At 41.6% G+C, this 16,584-nt stretch overlaps 1 protein-coding gene and 1 long non-coding RNA gene across 11 annotated transcripts in view; one reads left to right on the forward strand and one right to left on the reverse strand.

The window, feature by feature from the left end:
• The window catches only part of PHC3 (polyhomeotic homolog 3), a 79,949-nt gene extending 78,965 nt beyond the window's left edge, over window positions 1-984 (reverse strand). For 5 of the 9 annotated variants that reach the window (XR_009697098.1, XM_061168306.1, XM_061168300.1 and 2 more), the window contains exon 1: window positions 935-975. Coding sequence is in view for 6 of the 9 variants with exons in the window: in XM_061168306.1 (XP_061024289.1) it covers window positions 935-971 (37 nt within the window). In the remaining 3 variants the exon portion in view is untranslated. Of the gene's footprint in view, window positions 1-934 lie in introns of all 9 variants that reach the window. The other 4 variants (XM_061168305.1, XM_061168301.1, XM_061168302.1 and 1 more) reach the window with 3 other exon arrangements.
• Window positions 251-14,271, forward strand: LOC133074234 (uncharacterized). Of its 2 annotated transcripts, none has more exons than XR_009697100.1 (4): window positions 251-742; window positions 8,473-8,650; window positions 8,737-8,853; window positions 10,366-14,271. It is a non-coding gene; the product is annotated as an uncharacterized LOC133074234 (long non-coding RNA). The 2 variants fall into 2 exon arrangements; XR_009697099.1 differs by lacking the exon at window positions 251-742 and adding an exon at window positions 1,429-1,486 and having other exon boundaries at window positions 8,300-8,650.
• The last annotated feature ends 2,313 nt before the right edge of the window (window positions 14,272-16,584 follow it).

A 16,584-nucleotide genomic window follows, 5' to 3' on the forward strand; every position in this document is an offset into this window, starting at 1 on the left:
TTCTGCTCCACCATCTCCTCAAACCCTGCAGTAAGCGGTTCAATAACTAAATATGGTCACAGAGAATCCAAAATCTAGACACAAGTCTAAACATCGGTGGGTAGAACTGGCCAAATCATTAAACTGCATCTGGAGACCGGGCACAAAAGAACAATTTTGCTAACTCCACCGACTAGCCTTGTATATTGCCTGCAAAACACAAACGGCAGTTCCGCTGCACAAGCGGCCTACCCAGGAAACACTTTAAGTTTGACTCGCTAACTAAGCATACCATCACACCGCCACACAAGAATGTGGCCCTCTAGGGCGGCAACGACACTGCTGCCAGGGACCCGAGGGAAAGAAAGATCTTTCCTACCAGGGTGTTCTCAGCCTCGCCAAACGCGCCATCGCCCCCGCCGCTGAGACCCCTCCTCCGAGCCTGCGGGGGAGGGAGTGAGCAGCCCCACGTCTCGGGCTCTCCCACTGAGGCGCAGTGGGGTGGCGCCGGGGCGGGAAGGAGGCGAGCGTGAAGGAGGCCTGGTAGTGCCCGCCCAGCCTTACCCAGCCTCGGCGGGCCCCCGGTGCGGGCGGCCGTCCCAACGCCGCCCCCGGGGCCCACTTGCAGGGACGACAGCCTCTGAGGGGCCCACCCGGGCTCATCTTCCGGAAGACCCCGGCGGTAGGGGGCCGAGAAGGGACCCTGCGCACAGGGCCCCGCAGATCCGGGACCAGACGGCGGAAGGGGCGCTCCCGCCTGGAGGTAACTGGACCCTTACAGTTCGGCTCCGTCCCCCCACAAGGGCCAAGCAGGCTCCTCCACGACAAGGAAGCTCTCGCGTCCCCCTTTCCCCGCACTGCCCGCGAAAGAGCCCTGAGCTTTCCCCTTGGGGGGACTTGTCGCTGCCCCCTCTCGCCCCCCGGTTACGACATCAGTCACCAGCAAGTCACTCACTCCGCTTCCGCCATCTTCTCTCCTCCATCACTAACATGGGCTGCGCATGCGCCCCCCGGCGGCGGCGGCGGCGGCGGCGGCCGCGGCGGAAAAGGGAGGAGGGGCGGGGTCGGCTCAGCCTCGGGCCCCCGAGGTCACGTGGGGCCTTCTTCTTCCAATTCCTCCTCCCACTAGAAGGCTTGCTGGCTTGGGGAAGTGACCGGGTTTTGCCAATTTAGGTATCAGTGTCTCACGTGCACCCCCTCGCTTTCTCTAGGGTCTTCTTCCTACTGGGGAGGGGTCGCCAACCGAGATATGAAAAATTCTGATTAGACTGTTAAATGACAAATTTTATGAATATCTAAAATATACCAAAGCTTGTGCAAACTGCAAAGAGAGAGATGGAAGAGAATGACGCGAGGATTGGATGCTGAGGTCTCAGAGTGAAAGGCAATGCCATGCTAGCTGCAGGGCTTGTTACCTGGGGCGCATGGCACTTTGGGGATAGGACCAGCAGGCCCTCTCTTGGGCTCAAAGATAGAGTTCTGGATGCCCGTGCGGTGGACAGTTAAGGTATTCTCATATTACCCTATGAATATCATCCATTTCTTTGACATGAATTTACTGACCGTTTAGTGGAGATTAAAAGTTTGCATACCGCAGAGAGAACAAGTGGGAATAGCCACCAGTTTGCTAATATAATTTACTGTGTTCTACACACGTGGCAACTAATCTGAAGCAGGATGAGACAAACGTGTGAAGATGACTGAACCAAGTCCCTGTCTTCCAACGTCTTAATCTGGACTTTACAGAGGGAGTCACACAATCTAAGTGTTCTGACATAGATCCATTAAGTGCTTTGGAAATTTAAATTCAAGGAATAATAAATCTTCACTGCCCTTCACCAAATGAAGCACTTTGAACACAAATAATGCCTTCTTTTTTGCACTTTTTAAGATGATGGAGTGACATTTCAAAACTGAGAAATGAGGAACCTTGCTGGTGGTCCAAAGGTTAAGACTTGGTCCTTCCAATGCAAGGGGCCAAGGTTTCATCCGTGGTGGTGGAACTAGGGTTGTACATGCTGCACTGCAATGGCAAAAAAAAAAAAAAACCCACCTGAGAAATGATTTACTGATATAAATTCAACACAAAGTGAAAATATGCTTAATCTTACAAATCCTGTAATCAGGATGTCCCTAGGGGAGGGAAGAGACCACTTCAGATGTCGGCTAAATTGTCCCTTTGCCACATCTCCCTGTATGATAACATTGTTTCTTTACCTTATTTTCTTATCTGAAAGCAAAACCCTTCCTCCTACTCCTAGGAGAACTCACTGACAAAATCCCCTTTGAAAATTCCCTGTAGATGCTTAAAAATAAGATATTACTACTTCGTCTTTCTTTTCTGATTTGCTCAGATGATGCCATTGCCATATAATTCCCAAGAATCAACTGTTGGGACTTCCCTGGCAGTACAGTGGTTAAGACTGAGGACTTCCAGTACAAGGGATGCGAATTCAATCCCTCATCATAGCAGAATTAAGATACTGCATGCTGTGTGGTCAAAAACCAGGTTGAGTGTCTATTGGTATCGCTGAAATTTTCATTCATCAAAACAAAACTGAAGAAAGTAGTCTTAAGGACTTCCCTGGTGGTCCAATGACTAAGAGTCTGCACTCATAATGCAGGCAGCCCAGGTTTGATCCCTGGTCTGGGAACTAGATCCCACATACAGCAACTGAGTTCGCAGGCCACAAGTAAAGATCCCCCATGCCACAACTAAGACCTAGTGCAGCCAAATAAATACATAAAATTTAAAAAAAAAATTTTTTTAAGGTTTAGATTTAAACCTAAACATGAAAAATGCATAATCCTAAGGAATATTTGGAGTAAATGTGCCAAAATTGTTCCTTTTCATCCCTCTTTCTTTGAACATCCAAGGCCTGTATCTATACTGTCATGTCATGCAGATTGGCCTTAAAAGTCATAATACATATTGGATAAAGTCAGGCCAGTACTGTGTTTTGGTGTTTTTTTTTTTTTTTTGGCCACACCCAGTGGCTTGCAGGATCTTAGTTCTCCAACCAGGGATCAAACCTGGGCCCCAGAAGTGAAAGGACCAAGTCTTAACCACTGGACCACCAGAGAATGCCCAGTACTACTTTTTAGAAATATTTCAAACCCAACATTTATTATAACAACGACTGGGAGAAGGCAATGACAACCCACTCCAGTACTCTTGCCTGGAAAAGCCCATGGACAGAGGAGCCTGGTGGGCTGCAGTCCATGGGGTGGCTAAGAGTCGGACACGACTGAGCGACTTCACTTTCACTTTTCACTTTCACGCATTGGAGAAGGAAATGGCAACCCACTCCAGTGTTCTTGCCTGGAGAATCCCAGGGACAGGGGAGCCTGGTGGGCTGCCATCTCTGGGGTCGCACAGAGTCGGACACGACTGAAGCGACTTAGCAGCAGCAACAGTGTTTGTCTAGCCTTTTACTGAAGGCAGAGGATTTCCACAAACTCATTTGATCTTCACAACAATACTAGTTATCATTTTCATTTAGCACAGAAATATAGTGAGGTCAAGGTGATTAAATGACTATGGTGACTGCTAGAATGGGGTTCCAGAATTGGGGTACTAACTTAAGCTTTCTATGGCCAAAGTCAAATTTTTTTCACTGCATCATTCAGAAAGCCACTGTGTGAAATGTTAGAGGAGACAAAGTAAGATGCAAGACTACTCTCAAGAAACTTACCATCACTTATCTGATGAAACAGAGGAAGGTGTTTACCTCTTTGTGGTTTCCTATGGAAAAGATTTATGTGTCATGCTGATAGAACTTGAAACTTTCTAAAGTTTCCAGGAAGTGTTGCTTTGGGGAAGTGCTAGCATCCTATATAATTTTAGAAAAATCCCTCTAGCAAGGATGCTTTGGAGGAAAGTGAAACTGGAGACCAGGAAACTAATTGGAAAACTCTGTTAATCCCTAGAGAAATGATAAACGACTCCAGGAATGAAAAGGAGGGATAGATTAAAATTTTGGTTCCTTAGTTGTACTAGTCACACATCAAGTGCTCAATAGCTACATGTGGCTAGTGGCAACTGTATGGTATCATGCAAATATAAAACATTTCTATCATTACAGAAAGTTCTATTGGACAGTGCTGGTCTGAACACTAGATCAAGTGTTGGCAAACTACTATTCCTGTCTTAGTTTGGGCTCTCATGACAGAGACCATGCATGGATGACTTAAATGAACTTTTTTTCCCCCACAGTCCCGGAGGCTGAGAAGTCCAGGATCAAGGTGCAAGCAGATTCAGTATCTGTTGAGGGCCATCTTCCTGGTTTACAGGCAGCCACCTTCTCACTGTATCCTCACATGATGGAGGGAGGAGGCAGAAAAGGAGGACTGGGGACTATGGGCAGTCAACACACTTCATGTAACTCACTTGTGGCTTCAATGCCTGTTCAGCCCTGTTGTTACTGACCAGGGTTCTTGGCCTTCGTCAATCAATAGAAATTGACTAGAGGCCAGACAAGAAAGTCAGGCAAGGCTTTACCGGGGCTCCTGCTGCAGCAGAGGGAAGTGAGAACAAAAAACAGATTCCCTTGCTCCCTGTAAGGGGGGCAAGCTTGTTCCTTATATAGAATAAGAGTAGGGGTGTGTTCAGGAGTCAAGGGCTTAGGTGGTTTGCCTACCCTTTAGGTGGTGTTGTATGCAGGGGTGTGATTTTTCTTCCAACACCATGTTTTTGCTCCAGGCTCTCCAAAAGTGTGGCAATCAGGTTTTTTGGTCTCTTTGTATCTTTTGGTCCAGAATTTATCCTAATGTGCACACAGTTATTTTTAGTCCCCTACGGTTTCTTTGTGTTTTGTGGCTTGAAGAGATGTATGTCCAAGTGCGAGCATTGCAGCACTGCAGCAAAGGGTCCCAAGTCCCAGCCTGTCTCACTATCATGTATAATCCACTCCATTTGATGGTAGGATATTGCTCTGCACATTCAGCTTTACGGCCTGATAGACCAGATGATACTCTGTTCTTAATGGGCAGCTCAAATTCCATGGTAATTTGGTGACCCATAATTAAGTGATCAGTCTCTGTGAAGTGAAGTGAAAGTCGCTCAGTCATGTCCGACTCTTTGCGACCGCATGGGCTATACAAGTCCATGGAGTTCTCTAGAACAGAATATGGGAGTGGGTAGCCTTCCCCTTCTCCAGGGGATCTTCCCAACCCAGGGATCGAACCCAGGTCTCCCACATTGCAGGCGGATTCTTTACCAGCTGAACCACAAGGGAAGCCCTGATCAGTCTCTACTAAGGTCAAATAAATTCTTCAACCTAGGCTTCAGCAGTATGTGAACTGAGAACTTCCAGATGTACAAGCTAGATTTAGAAAAGACAGAAGAGCCAGAGATCAAATTGCCAACGTATGCTGGATCATAGAAAAAGCAAGGAAATTCCAGAAAAACATCTCCTTCTGCTTCATTGATTATGCTAAAGTCTTTGACTATGTGGATCACAACAAACTGTGGAATATTCTTAAAGAGATGGGAATACCAGACCATCTTCCTACCTCCTGAGAAACCTGAGTGCAGGACAAGAAGCAACAGTTAGAACCAGACATGGAACAACAGACTGGTTCAAAACTGGGAAAGGAGTATATCAAGGCTGTATATTGTCACCCTGCTTATTTAACTTATATGCAGAGAACACCATGCGAAATGCCAGGCTGGATGAATCACAAGCTGGAATCTAGATTGCTGCGAGAAATATCAAAAACCTCAGACGTGCAGATGATTCCACTTTAATGGCATAAAATGAAGAGGAACTAAAGAGCTTCTTGATGGAGATGAAAAAGGAGACTGAAAAAGCTGGCTTAAAACTCAACATTCAAATATCTAAGATCATGGCCTCCGGTCTTATCACTTCATGGCAAATAGATGGGGAAAATGTGGAAACAGTGTCAGATTTAATTTTCATGGGCTCCAAAATCACTGTGGATGGTAACTGCAGCCACGAAATTAAAAGACACTTGCTCCTTGGAAGAATACCTATGACAAACATAGACAGCATGTTAAAAAGCAGAGACATCACTTTGCCGATAAAGGTTTATATAGTCAAAGCTACGGTTTTTCCAGTAGTCATGTATGGATGTGAGAGTTGGACCGTAACAAGTCTGAGCGCTGAAGAATTTAAACTCTCAAACTGTGGTGCTGGAGAAGACTCTTGAGAGTCCCTTGGACAGCAAAGAGATCAAGCCAGTCAATCCTACAGAAAAGCAACCCTGAAATATTCATTGGAAGGACTGATGCTAAAGCTGAAGCTCCAGTATTTTGGCCACCTGATGTGAAGAGCTGACTCATTAGAAAAGATCCTGATGTTAGGAAAGATTGAAGGCAGGAGGAGAAGGGGGAGACAGAGGATGAAATGGTTGGATGGCATCGCTGACACAATGGACATGAGTTTGAGCCAACTCTGGGAGACAATGAAGGACAGAGAAGCCTGGTGTGCTGCAGTTCATGGGATCACAAAGAATCAGACACGACTCAGCCACTGAATCAACAACAAAGGTCAAGAAGCAGGCCAAGAGTGGTTTCTCAAAAGGGCAGCTATCTGCAGAGGGTGATAGAGCTTTGTTCCAAAATCTTAATCTCAGCCTGTGCTATGATTTACCCATAGGGGCCTGCTGAAGGCTTGCTTCAGTTATGTCTAACTGTTAACAATCCCATGGACTGTAGCCCTCAAGGCTCCTCTGTCCATGGGATTCTCCAGGCAAGAAGACTGGAGTGGGTTACCATGCTCTCCTCCAAGCGATCTTCCCAGGGATCGTACCATGTCCCCTGTGGCTCCTGCACTGCAGACAGATTCTTTACCTTTGAGCCACAGAGGGGTGAGGGTGAGGAGCAGATGCAACATTTTATCCTTCACTTTAGAAGGGATATCTCAACATGGTCCACACCACTGGACCTCCTAGAAATTTCAGTGACATTCAAGAAGAAATGTCACTCAATTTTTGTCAGATTTATTTTCCACCCCCTGACACACAAATGTCTTACCAACAAGTCTCGAGTTTTTGCTCCTTTTTGCTCACTACATCCAATCAGCATGGTGTCATCAATGTAAAAGACAAGTGTGATATGATGTGGAAGAAAAAGGTGATCAAGATTCTTGTGAACTGTGGGCTCAGGACTTCCCTGGTCGTCCAGTTGTTAATATTCTGTGCTCCCAATCCAGGGGGTCTAGGTTTGATCCCAGTCAGGGAACTAGATCCCACATGCTGCAATGTGGGAAGATCCAAAAAGATGGAAGATCCTGGCAACAAGACCAGGCACAGCCAAATAAATAAATAAATAAATTTTTTTTAAAAAGATTCTTGCAAACTAATTATGACACAGGGTGGAGAATTGGTTTAGTCCTGATGTAGGACTGTGAAGATGTACTGCTGGCCTTTCCAGCTGAAAACAAACTGCTTCTGGTGGTCTTTGCTAACAGGTATCAAGAAAAAACATTTGTCAGATTGATAGCTGCATGTCAGGTACCAGGGGATGTATTAATTTGCTCAACCAATAAAACCACATCTGGCACAGCGGCTGCAATTGGAGTTACCACCTGGTTTAGCTTACAATAATCCACTGTCATTCTCCAAAATCTGTCTGCCTTCTGCACAGGTCAAACAAGCCTGTTGAATGGAAATGTGATGGCACTCATCTCTGCAGTTCCTCCAGGAATTCAGTATTGCTTTTGGTTTGCTATTTTCCTAAGCAGAAGCAGTTCTAGAGGCTTCCACATGATCTTTCCCACCATACTGGCCCTCACTCCACAGGTCAGGGAACCAACGTGGGAACTGTGTGAGGTGCTCAGTGTACCTATTCTAGTTACTAATTCCAGGACTGGAGGATAATCACAGAATGGGCGTGGGGACCCACTGTCTCCACTGTGAGACAGACTTGAGATAAAACTCAATCGATGACCTGACTTCCATAAGCCCCTTCCAAGATAGTGTACCACAGTGATGTTTGCTCTCCTGGAATTCAGTTCAGAGCCAGTGTCCATTATTTCCCAAATGGTCTGATTATTTTATTTTTCCCCAGTGCATGGTTTCCCTACTAAAAAGATTTGAAGTCCATTTGGTGAAGTCTGGAGAAAGATTTTCTGTATACATTTTGATGGTGTACAAGTGTCATCTCTCTGGGGGATGTAGCCTCCCCTTTACTTGAGGGATTCTGAGGTGTGTAAACTGTCTCAAGTCTGGGAAATGATGGAAGGGATAGGACTCTCTTTATGATTTGGGTTAGACTTCTCTTTACTTGACCTAGAGCTTTTCTACTGATATTGTTTCAGTAGGAATTTAGTGGGTTTTCTGTCTGTTTCACTTCTAGGAATACCATGATCAACTAGCCAATGACTTAGGTCCACACAAGTCAGATCGTTCTGCTTGCTGCTTTGATTCTGCTGTCCGCCACAGTGACCGTGCCCATCTTTGTCTTTGGCCGTGGAGTGCTGCCACTTGGCCCCTGCTATGCTAGGATCCAATTACTCCTGTTTCATTTAGGTTTCTCAGTTCAGTGGCTGCAGGTCCCACTGGCCTACAGAGAAGAGCAATCACCGAGCACTTCAGGAATGCTGGAGCTCCCCTCACAAATTGCTATAGACTGAATACTTGTGTCCCCCCAACATTCAAATGTTGAAGCCATAACCCCCAGTGTGATAGCATTTGGAGACTTTGGGAGGTAAGTAGGTCATCAGAGTTGAACCTCTATAAATGGGATTTAGTGCTCTTGGAAGAAGAAAAATGAGAGAAATGATCTCTTTCCAGCATGTGAAGATACAGCAACAAGGTGGCCATTGTCTGCAAACCAGGAAGAAGTTTCTCACCAGACACCACATTGAACCTGCCAGCACCTTGAACCTGGACTTCCCACTCTCTGGAACTGTGAGAAAGAATTGTTTGTTGTTTAAACCGCTCAGACTATGGTATTTATCATAGCAGCCCAGACTGACTAACACAAGCCCATGGGCCAAATCCAACCTGCTGCTTGTTTTTGTGCAGCTGTCAAGCTAAGAATGGTTTTTACGTTTTCTAACAATAGAAAAAAAAATAATATTTTGTGACAAGTGAGAATTATGTGAAATTTGTGTTTCAGTATCCATAAATAAGGTCTTATTGGAACACAGCAATGCTCATTCATTTATGTACTGTCTACAGCAACTTTTGTGTTGCAAGGGCAGAGGTGAGCGATTGCAATAGACACTATAATGGTTCACTTGGCAGAAAAAGGATGCTGACCTTTGTTCTAAATTACTGATCACCTTGTGCTGGGCCCTTCCTCGGTAGTTAATATGGCATATACACTGTCCAACACCCCAACTACACTATGATTGCTTTCCTAATATGAGACAGAAGAGATAGACTGACTCAGATTTAAATACTGGTACAGACCTGAATGTAAAGTACTGAAGGTTTTAGTTTTATAATGTGAAAAAAGAGGAACAACACCTTACAAGATTGTCATACAGTCTTAAAAAAACAAATTTAAAGTCTAAAAAAGTCCTCTTTTTAAAAATTTATTTATTTATTTATTTATTTTCCCTGCTCTGGGTCTCCGTTGTTGTGTACAGGCTTTCTCTAATTGTGGTGAGCAGACCCTACTTTCTGTGGGAGTGTGGGCTTATTGCAGTGGTTTCTCTTGTTGCAGAGCATGATCTCTAGAGCACATGGGCTCAATATTTGTAACACACAGGCTGTGTTGCCCTGCGGCATGAGGAATCTTCCTGGACCAGGAATCGAACCCATGTCCCTTGCGTTGGCACTTGAATTCTTAACCATTGGACCACCGGAGAAGTCCCTCTTTTACTTTTTTGAAATTTGTATCAAGATCTTCCTTCACCTGGACTTGCCTAAATACTCAATAGGTTAAATGCTTGTTGTGGGACTGAATGCTTCAATATTTGCATGAATAAAGCCTAAAATTCTAGTACATCCTACATTCTAGTAGACTGGAATGGCACAATGTATGGACTTGTTCTCACTTTTCTTTGAAAATAACATCCTAAAACCAAATACTTTCACTAAAGCAAATAGTATTGGAACTGAAAAAAATAGTCTAGTCCAGCTACCTCTCATCTATTCTTACAAAAATTGGTGTATTAATCAATGCTATCAATCTTATCTTGTATACCTATGGGTGACACTGTTCCTAGTCCTCTATATTTCCCTAGATGATAAATTGTAGAGACAGGGACCTTTAAAGCTTGAAGGGACATTAGCTGTCACGTGCCCCATGGAGGAAGAATCCATAGTAAAAGCAGAATTTGAACTCTGGTCTCCTATCTACCCAGTCCTGGAGTTGCCTACCTTGTGCCAAAAAGCCTTACTTGAAGCATGTAGGTACTTGATAAGCATTTGAAGCAGCTATTGACTTTCATTTCCATTCTTCTTTTCCAGCTTTTATGCTGTATTTACTTAGCACTGTGACAGCTTGAAATGAAAAGGATGAGGAATACTACACAAATGAAGGAACAAACTAGTAACACAGAAATCCAAATAAATGAAGAGGAAATAGGCAAACTACCTGAAAAAGAATTCAGAATAATGATAGTAAAGATGATCAAAAATTTTGAAAACAAAGTGGAGACAATGCAAGAATCAATTAATAAAGATCTAGAAGAATTAAAGAACAAACATACAGAGACAAACAACAAAATTACTGAAATTAAAAAACTCTAGAAGGAATCAATTGCAGAATATCCGAAGCAGAAGAATGAATCAGTGAGCTGGAAGGTAAAATGGTGGAAATAACTTTTGAAGAGCAGAATAAATTAAAAAGAATGAAAAGAACTGAGGATAGTCTCAGAGACCTCTGGGACAATATCAAATGCACCAACATTCAAATTATATGGGTCCCAAAAGAAGAAGAGAAAAAGAAAGGGTATGAGAAAATTTTTGAACAGATTATAGTTGAAAATTTCCCCAACATGGAGAAGGAAATAGTCAATCAAGTCCAAGAGGCACAAAGAGTCCCATATAGGATAAACCCAAGGAGAAACACACCAAGACATATACTAATCAAACTAGCAAAGACTAATCACAAAGAAAGAATATTAAAAGCAGCAAGGGAGAAGCAGCAAGTAACATACAAGGGGAACCCCATACACTTAACAGCTGATCTTCCAGCAGAAACTCTGCAGACCAGAAGGAAATGGCAAGTCTACAACCAAGGTTACTGTACCTGGCAAGGATCTCATTCAAAATTGATGAAGAAATAAAAAGCTTTTCAGGCAAGCAAAAGTTAAGAGAATTCAGTACCACCAAACCAACTCTACAGCAAATGTTAAAGGGACTTATATTGTCAAGAAATACAAGAGAAGAAAAAAGATCTATAAAATCAACCCCAAACAATTCAGAAAATGGCAATAGGAATATATATATCACTAATTATTTTAAATGTAAATGGATTAAATGCTCCAACCAAAAAAACACAGAATGGCTGAATGGATACAAAAATAAGACCCATATATATGCTGTCTACAAGAAACATACTTCAGACCTCAAGACACATATAGACTGAAAGTGAGAGGATGGAAAAATATATTCCATGCAAATTGGAAGCAAAAGAAAGCTGGAGTAGCAATCCTCATATCAGACAAAATAGACCTTAAAATAAAGAAGATTGCAAGAGATAAGGAAGGACACTACATAATAATCAAGGGATCAATCCAATAGGAAGAGATAACAATTGTAAATATCTATGCACCCAATATAGGAGCACCTCAATACATAAGAGAAACACTAACAGACATAAAAGGAGAAATTGACATTAACACAATAATAGTAGGAGACTTTAACACCCCACTCACACTAATGGCCAGATCATCAAAACAGAAAATTAATAAGGAAACACAAGTCTTAAATGGTACATTAGAGGAGATGGATCTCATTGATATCTTCCGGACATTCCATCCAAATGCAGAAGAATACACCTTCTTCTCAAGTGCACATGGAACATTCTCCAGGATAGACCAAAATCTTGGGTCACAAATCAAACCTCAGTAAATTGAAGAAAATTGAAATCGTATCAAGCTGCTTCTCCAACCACAACCCTGTGAGACTAGATATCAATTACAAGAAAAAAACTGTAAGAAACACAAACACATGGAGGTTAAACAATACTTTTCTAAATAACCAACAGGTTACTGAAGAAACCAAAAGGAAAGTAAAAATATTTCTAGAAACAAATGACAATGAAAACATGACAACTCAAAACCTGTGGGATGCAGCAAAAGCAGTCCTAAGAGGGAAGTTTATAGCAATACAAAGAAACAAGAAAAACACCGAATAGACAACCTAACTTTACACCTAAAACAATTGGAAAAAGAAGAACAAAAGACCCCAAAATTAGTAGAAGGAAAGAAATCATAAAGATCCGAGCAGAAATAAAAAGAAATGAAAGAAACAATAGTAAAGATGAGTAAAACTAAAAACTGGTTCTTTGAGAAGATAAACAAATTTGACAAACCTTTAGCCAGACTCATCAAGAAAAAAAGAGAAGAATCAAATCAACAAAATGAGAAATGAAAAAGTAGAGGTTACAACAGACAATGCAGAAATACAAAGGATTATAAGAGACTATTATGAACAACTATGTGTCAATAAAATGGATAACCTGGGAGAAATGGACAGATTCTTAGAAAAGTTCAATCTTCCAAGACTAAACCAGGAAGAAACAGAAATTATGAACGATTGAAATTTAAGCTGTGATCAAAAATCTCCCCAAAAACAAAAGCCCAGGACCAGATGGCTTCACAGGAGAATTCTGTCAAACATTTAGAGAAGAATTAATGCCTCTCCTTCTAAAACTCTTTCAAACAAATGGCAGAGGAAGGAACACTTCCAAACTCATTCTATGAGGCCACCATCACCCTGATACCAAAACCAAAGACAACACACAAAAAAGAAAACTACAGGTCAATATCACTGATGAACATAGATGCAAAAATCCTCAAGAAAATTTTAGCAAACAGAATTCAGCAACACATGAAAAAGCTCATACACCATGATCAAGTTGGGTTTATTCCAGGAATGCAAGGATTCTTCAATATATGCAAATCAATCAATGTGATAGACCATATTAAAAAATTGAAAGATAAAAACCATATGACAGCTCAATAGATGCAGAAAAAGCCTTGACAAAATTCAGCACCCATTTATGATTAAAACTCTTCAAAAAATGGGCATAGAAGGAATCTTCCTCAACATAGTAAACATCATATAAAATAAGCCTACAGCAAACATTATTCTCAATGGTGAAAAACTGAAATGCTTCCCCCCTAAGATCAGGAACAAGACAAGGGTGTCCACTTTCACCACTATTATTCAACAGTTTTGGAAGTCCTAGCTAGAGCAATCAGAAAAGAAAAAGAAATAAAAGGAGTCCAGATGGAAAAAGAAGTAAAGCTCTTACTGCTTGTGGTTGACATGATACTCTAAATAGAAAACCCTAAAGATAGTATCAGAAAATTACTAGATAGAGCTAATCAGTGAATTTAGCAAAGTCACAGGATACAAAATCAATACACAGAAATCACTTGCATTTCTATATACTAACAATGAAAAATCAGAAAGAGAAATTAAGGAACCAATCCCATTCACCATTGCAACAAAAAGAATTAAATATCTAGGAATAAACCTACCTATGGGGACAAAAGAACCATACACAGAAAATTATAAGACAATAATGGAAGAAATCAAAGACGACATAAACAGATGGAGAGATATTCCATGTTCCTGGGTAGGAAGACTCAATATTATGAAAATAAGTATACTACCAAATGCAATCTACAGATTCAATACGCTCTCTGTCAAATTACCAATGGCATTTTTCAAAGAACTAGAACAAAAGCTTTCACAATTCGTATGGAAACACAAAAGACCCCGAATAGCCAAAGCAATCTTGAGAAAGAAGAATGGAGCTGGAAGAATCAACCTTCCTGACTTCAGGTTATACTACAAAGCTACAGTTGTCAAGTCGTCAAGACAGTATGGTACTGGCACAGAAACAGAAATATAGACCAATAGAACAAGATAGAAAGCCCAGAAATAAACCCATGCACCTATGGGTACCTTATTTTTGACAAAGGAGGCAAGAATATACAATGGGGCAAAGACAGCCTCTTCAATAAATGGTGCTGGGAAAACTGGACAGCTACATGTAAAAGAATGAAATTAGAACACTTCCTAACACCATACACAGAAATAAACTCAAAATAGATTAAAGATCTAAATGTAAGACCAGAAACGATAAAACTCTTAAGAAGAAAACACAGACAGGACACTTGATGACATAAAGCAAGATCCTCTATGACCCACCTTCTAGAGTAACAGAAATAAAAACAAAAGTAAACAAATGGGACCTGATTAAACTTAAAAGCTTTTGCACAGCAAAGGAAACTATAAGCAAGGTGAAAAGACAGCCCTCAGAATTGGAGAAAATAATAGCAAATGAAACAACTGGCAAAGGATTAATCTCCAAAACATACAAGCAGCTCATACAACTCAATGCCAGAAAAACAACACAATCAAAAAGTGGGGGGAAAAAAACTCAGACATTTCTCCAAAGAAGATATACAGATGACTAACAAACACATAAAAAGATGCTGAACATTGCTCATTATTAGAGAAATGCATATCAAAACTACAGTGAGATACCACCTCACACCAGTCAGACTGGCCCTCATCAAAAAGTCTACAAACAAAAAATGCTGGAGAGCGTGTGGAGAAAAGGGAACACTCTTGCACTGTTGGTGGGAATGTAAATTGATAAAGCCACTATGGAAGGCGGTATGGAGATTCCTTTAAAAACTAGGAATAAAACCACCATAGGAGCCAGCAATTCCACTCGTAGGCATATGCCCTGAGGAAACCAAAATTGAAAAAGACACAGGTATCCCATTGTTCATTGCAGCACTACTTATAATAGCTAGAACATGGAAGCAAACTAGATGTCCATCAACAGATGAATGGATAAAGAAGTTGTGGTACATATACATAATGGAATATTACTCACCCATAAAAATGAATGCATTTGAGTCAGTTCTGATGAGGTGGATGAATCTTGAACCTATTTTACAGAGTGAAGTGAGTTCATAAAGAGAAAGATAAATATTGTATTTTAACACATATATACGGAATCTAGATGAATGGTACTGAAAAACTTATTTACAGGGCAGCAAAGGAGAAACAGAGAATTTTTTTAAAAAAGCCTCATCGGAGCTGAATCACTTTGCTGTACACTTGAAACTAACACAACACTGTAAATCAATTGTATCTCAATAAAATTTAGATATACATACATACACACATAACCTCATCACTACAACACTAACATGAACATGCATGAAATTATCAAAGTACCAACTACATCAATCTGACACTTTGCACCTAAGCCAAGCCACCAGCATCTCTGGACCAGTGCCATAGGCTCCTGACAGGTCACTTATGTTCTTGCTCCTCTGTAATCTACTCTCCACAGAGCAGTCTGAGTAAGCTTTTGCAATTATTAATGTACATCAGATCACATCACTGTCCTGCTCAAATCATTCACTGCCCATCACACTCAGGAGAGAATCCTGAGTGTTCTCTTGCTCACTTTGCTGCAGCCACACTAGCCTCCTTGCTTTTCCTCCTCACACTTGCTACTTCCCCAGCTGGGAAAGCCTTTTACATCAATCTCACCTCCTTACTTATCTGGGACTCATCTTAAGTATCTCCTCAAAGCTCACGCCTCACCACCTTACACAACATGGCCTTCTCCCTTCTCATCACTTTCTTTCCCTTGTCCCGCTTTACTTTTCTCATGACAGGTCAATGCTCCTGATATTATGGGTTTTTGTTTTGTTTTTGCTACACCACATGGCATGTGGGATCTTAATTCCCTGATCAGGGATGGAACCTGGGTCCCCTGCAGTGCAAGCATGAAGTCTTAACCACCGGACTTGCAGGGAAGTTTCCAGATGTTATGTACATATCTGTTTATTTTTTATTTACTATTCCCATTAGCCGTGAGGTTTTAAACTACACATTTTCTTTACTACTGGATTCCTAGTTCTTTAAACATTGCATGCATGCGAGCTGAGTTGCTTCAGTCGTGATGGACTCTTTCCTACACCAAGGACTGTAGCCTGCCAGGCTCCTCTCTCCATGGGATTCTCCAGGCAAGAATACTGGAGTGGGTTGCCATGCCCTCCTCCAGGGGATCTTCCTGACCCAGGGATTGAACCCACATCTCCTGCATCTCCCGCATTGCAGGCCGATTGTTTCCCGCTGAGCCACCAGGGAAGCCCCTTTCAACATTAAGATCTCCACTATTATGCATTGATTGAGTGAAGTTACTTAACCTCTCTAATCCCCAGTTTTCTAATCTGAAAAATGGGGACAATATTTACCACAGTTATTATAGATGTTAAAAACAGATGAAATAATGTATTTGAACAATAGAGCATAATAAATGCTCACTAAGCATAGTCTTTGTTTCTCACTTTTTAAAAATTTTGCCACTAATTAATTTGCGACATATTGTTATGCTTAAAATAAAGGAAATAATCCGCTTATTATATTTCTAAAAGTCATGCAGTTTTAATGAGACTGTCCTTACTTTTAAAAGTTAGT

Source organism: Dama dama, chromosome 19 (genome assembly GCF_033118175.1).
Source record: "Dama dama isolate Ldn47 chromosome 19, ASM3311817v1, whole genome shotgun sequence".
NCBI classification, from domain to species: Eukaryota; Metazoa; Chordata; class Mammalia; order Artiodactyla; family Cervidae; genus Dama; species Dama dama.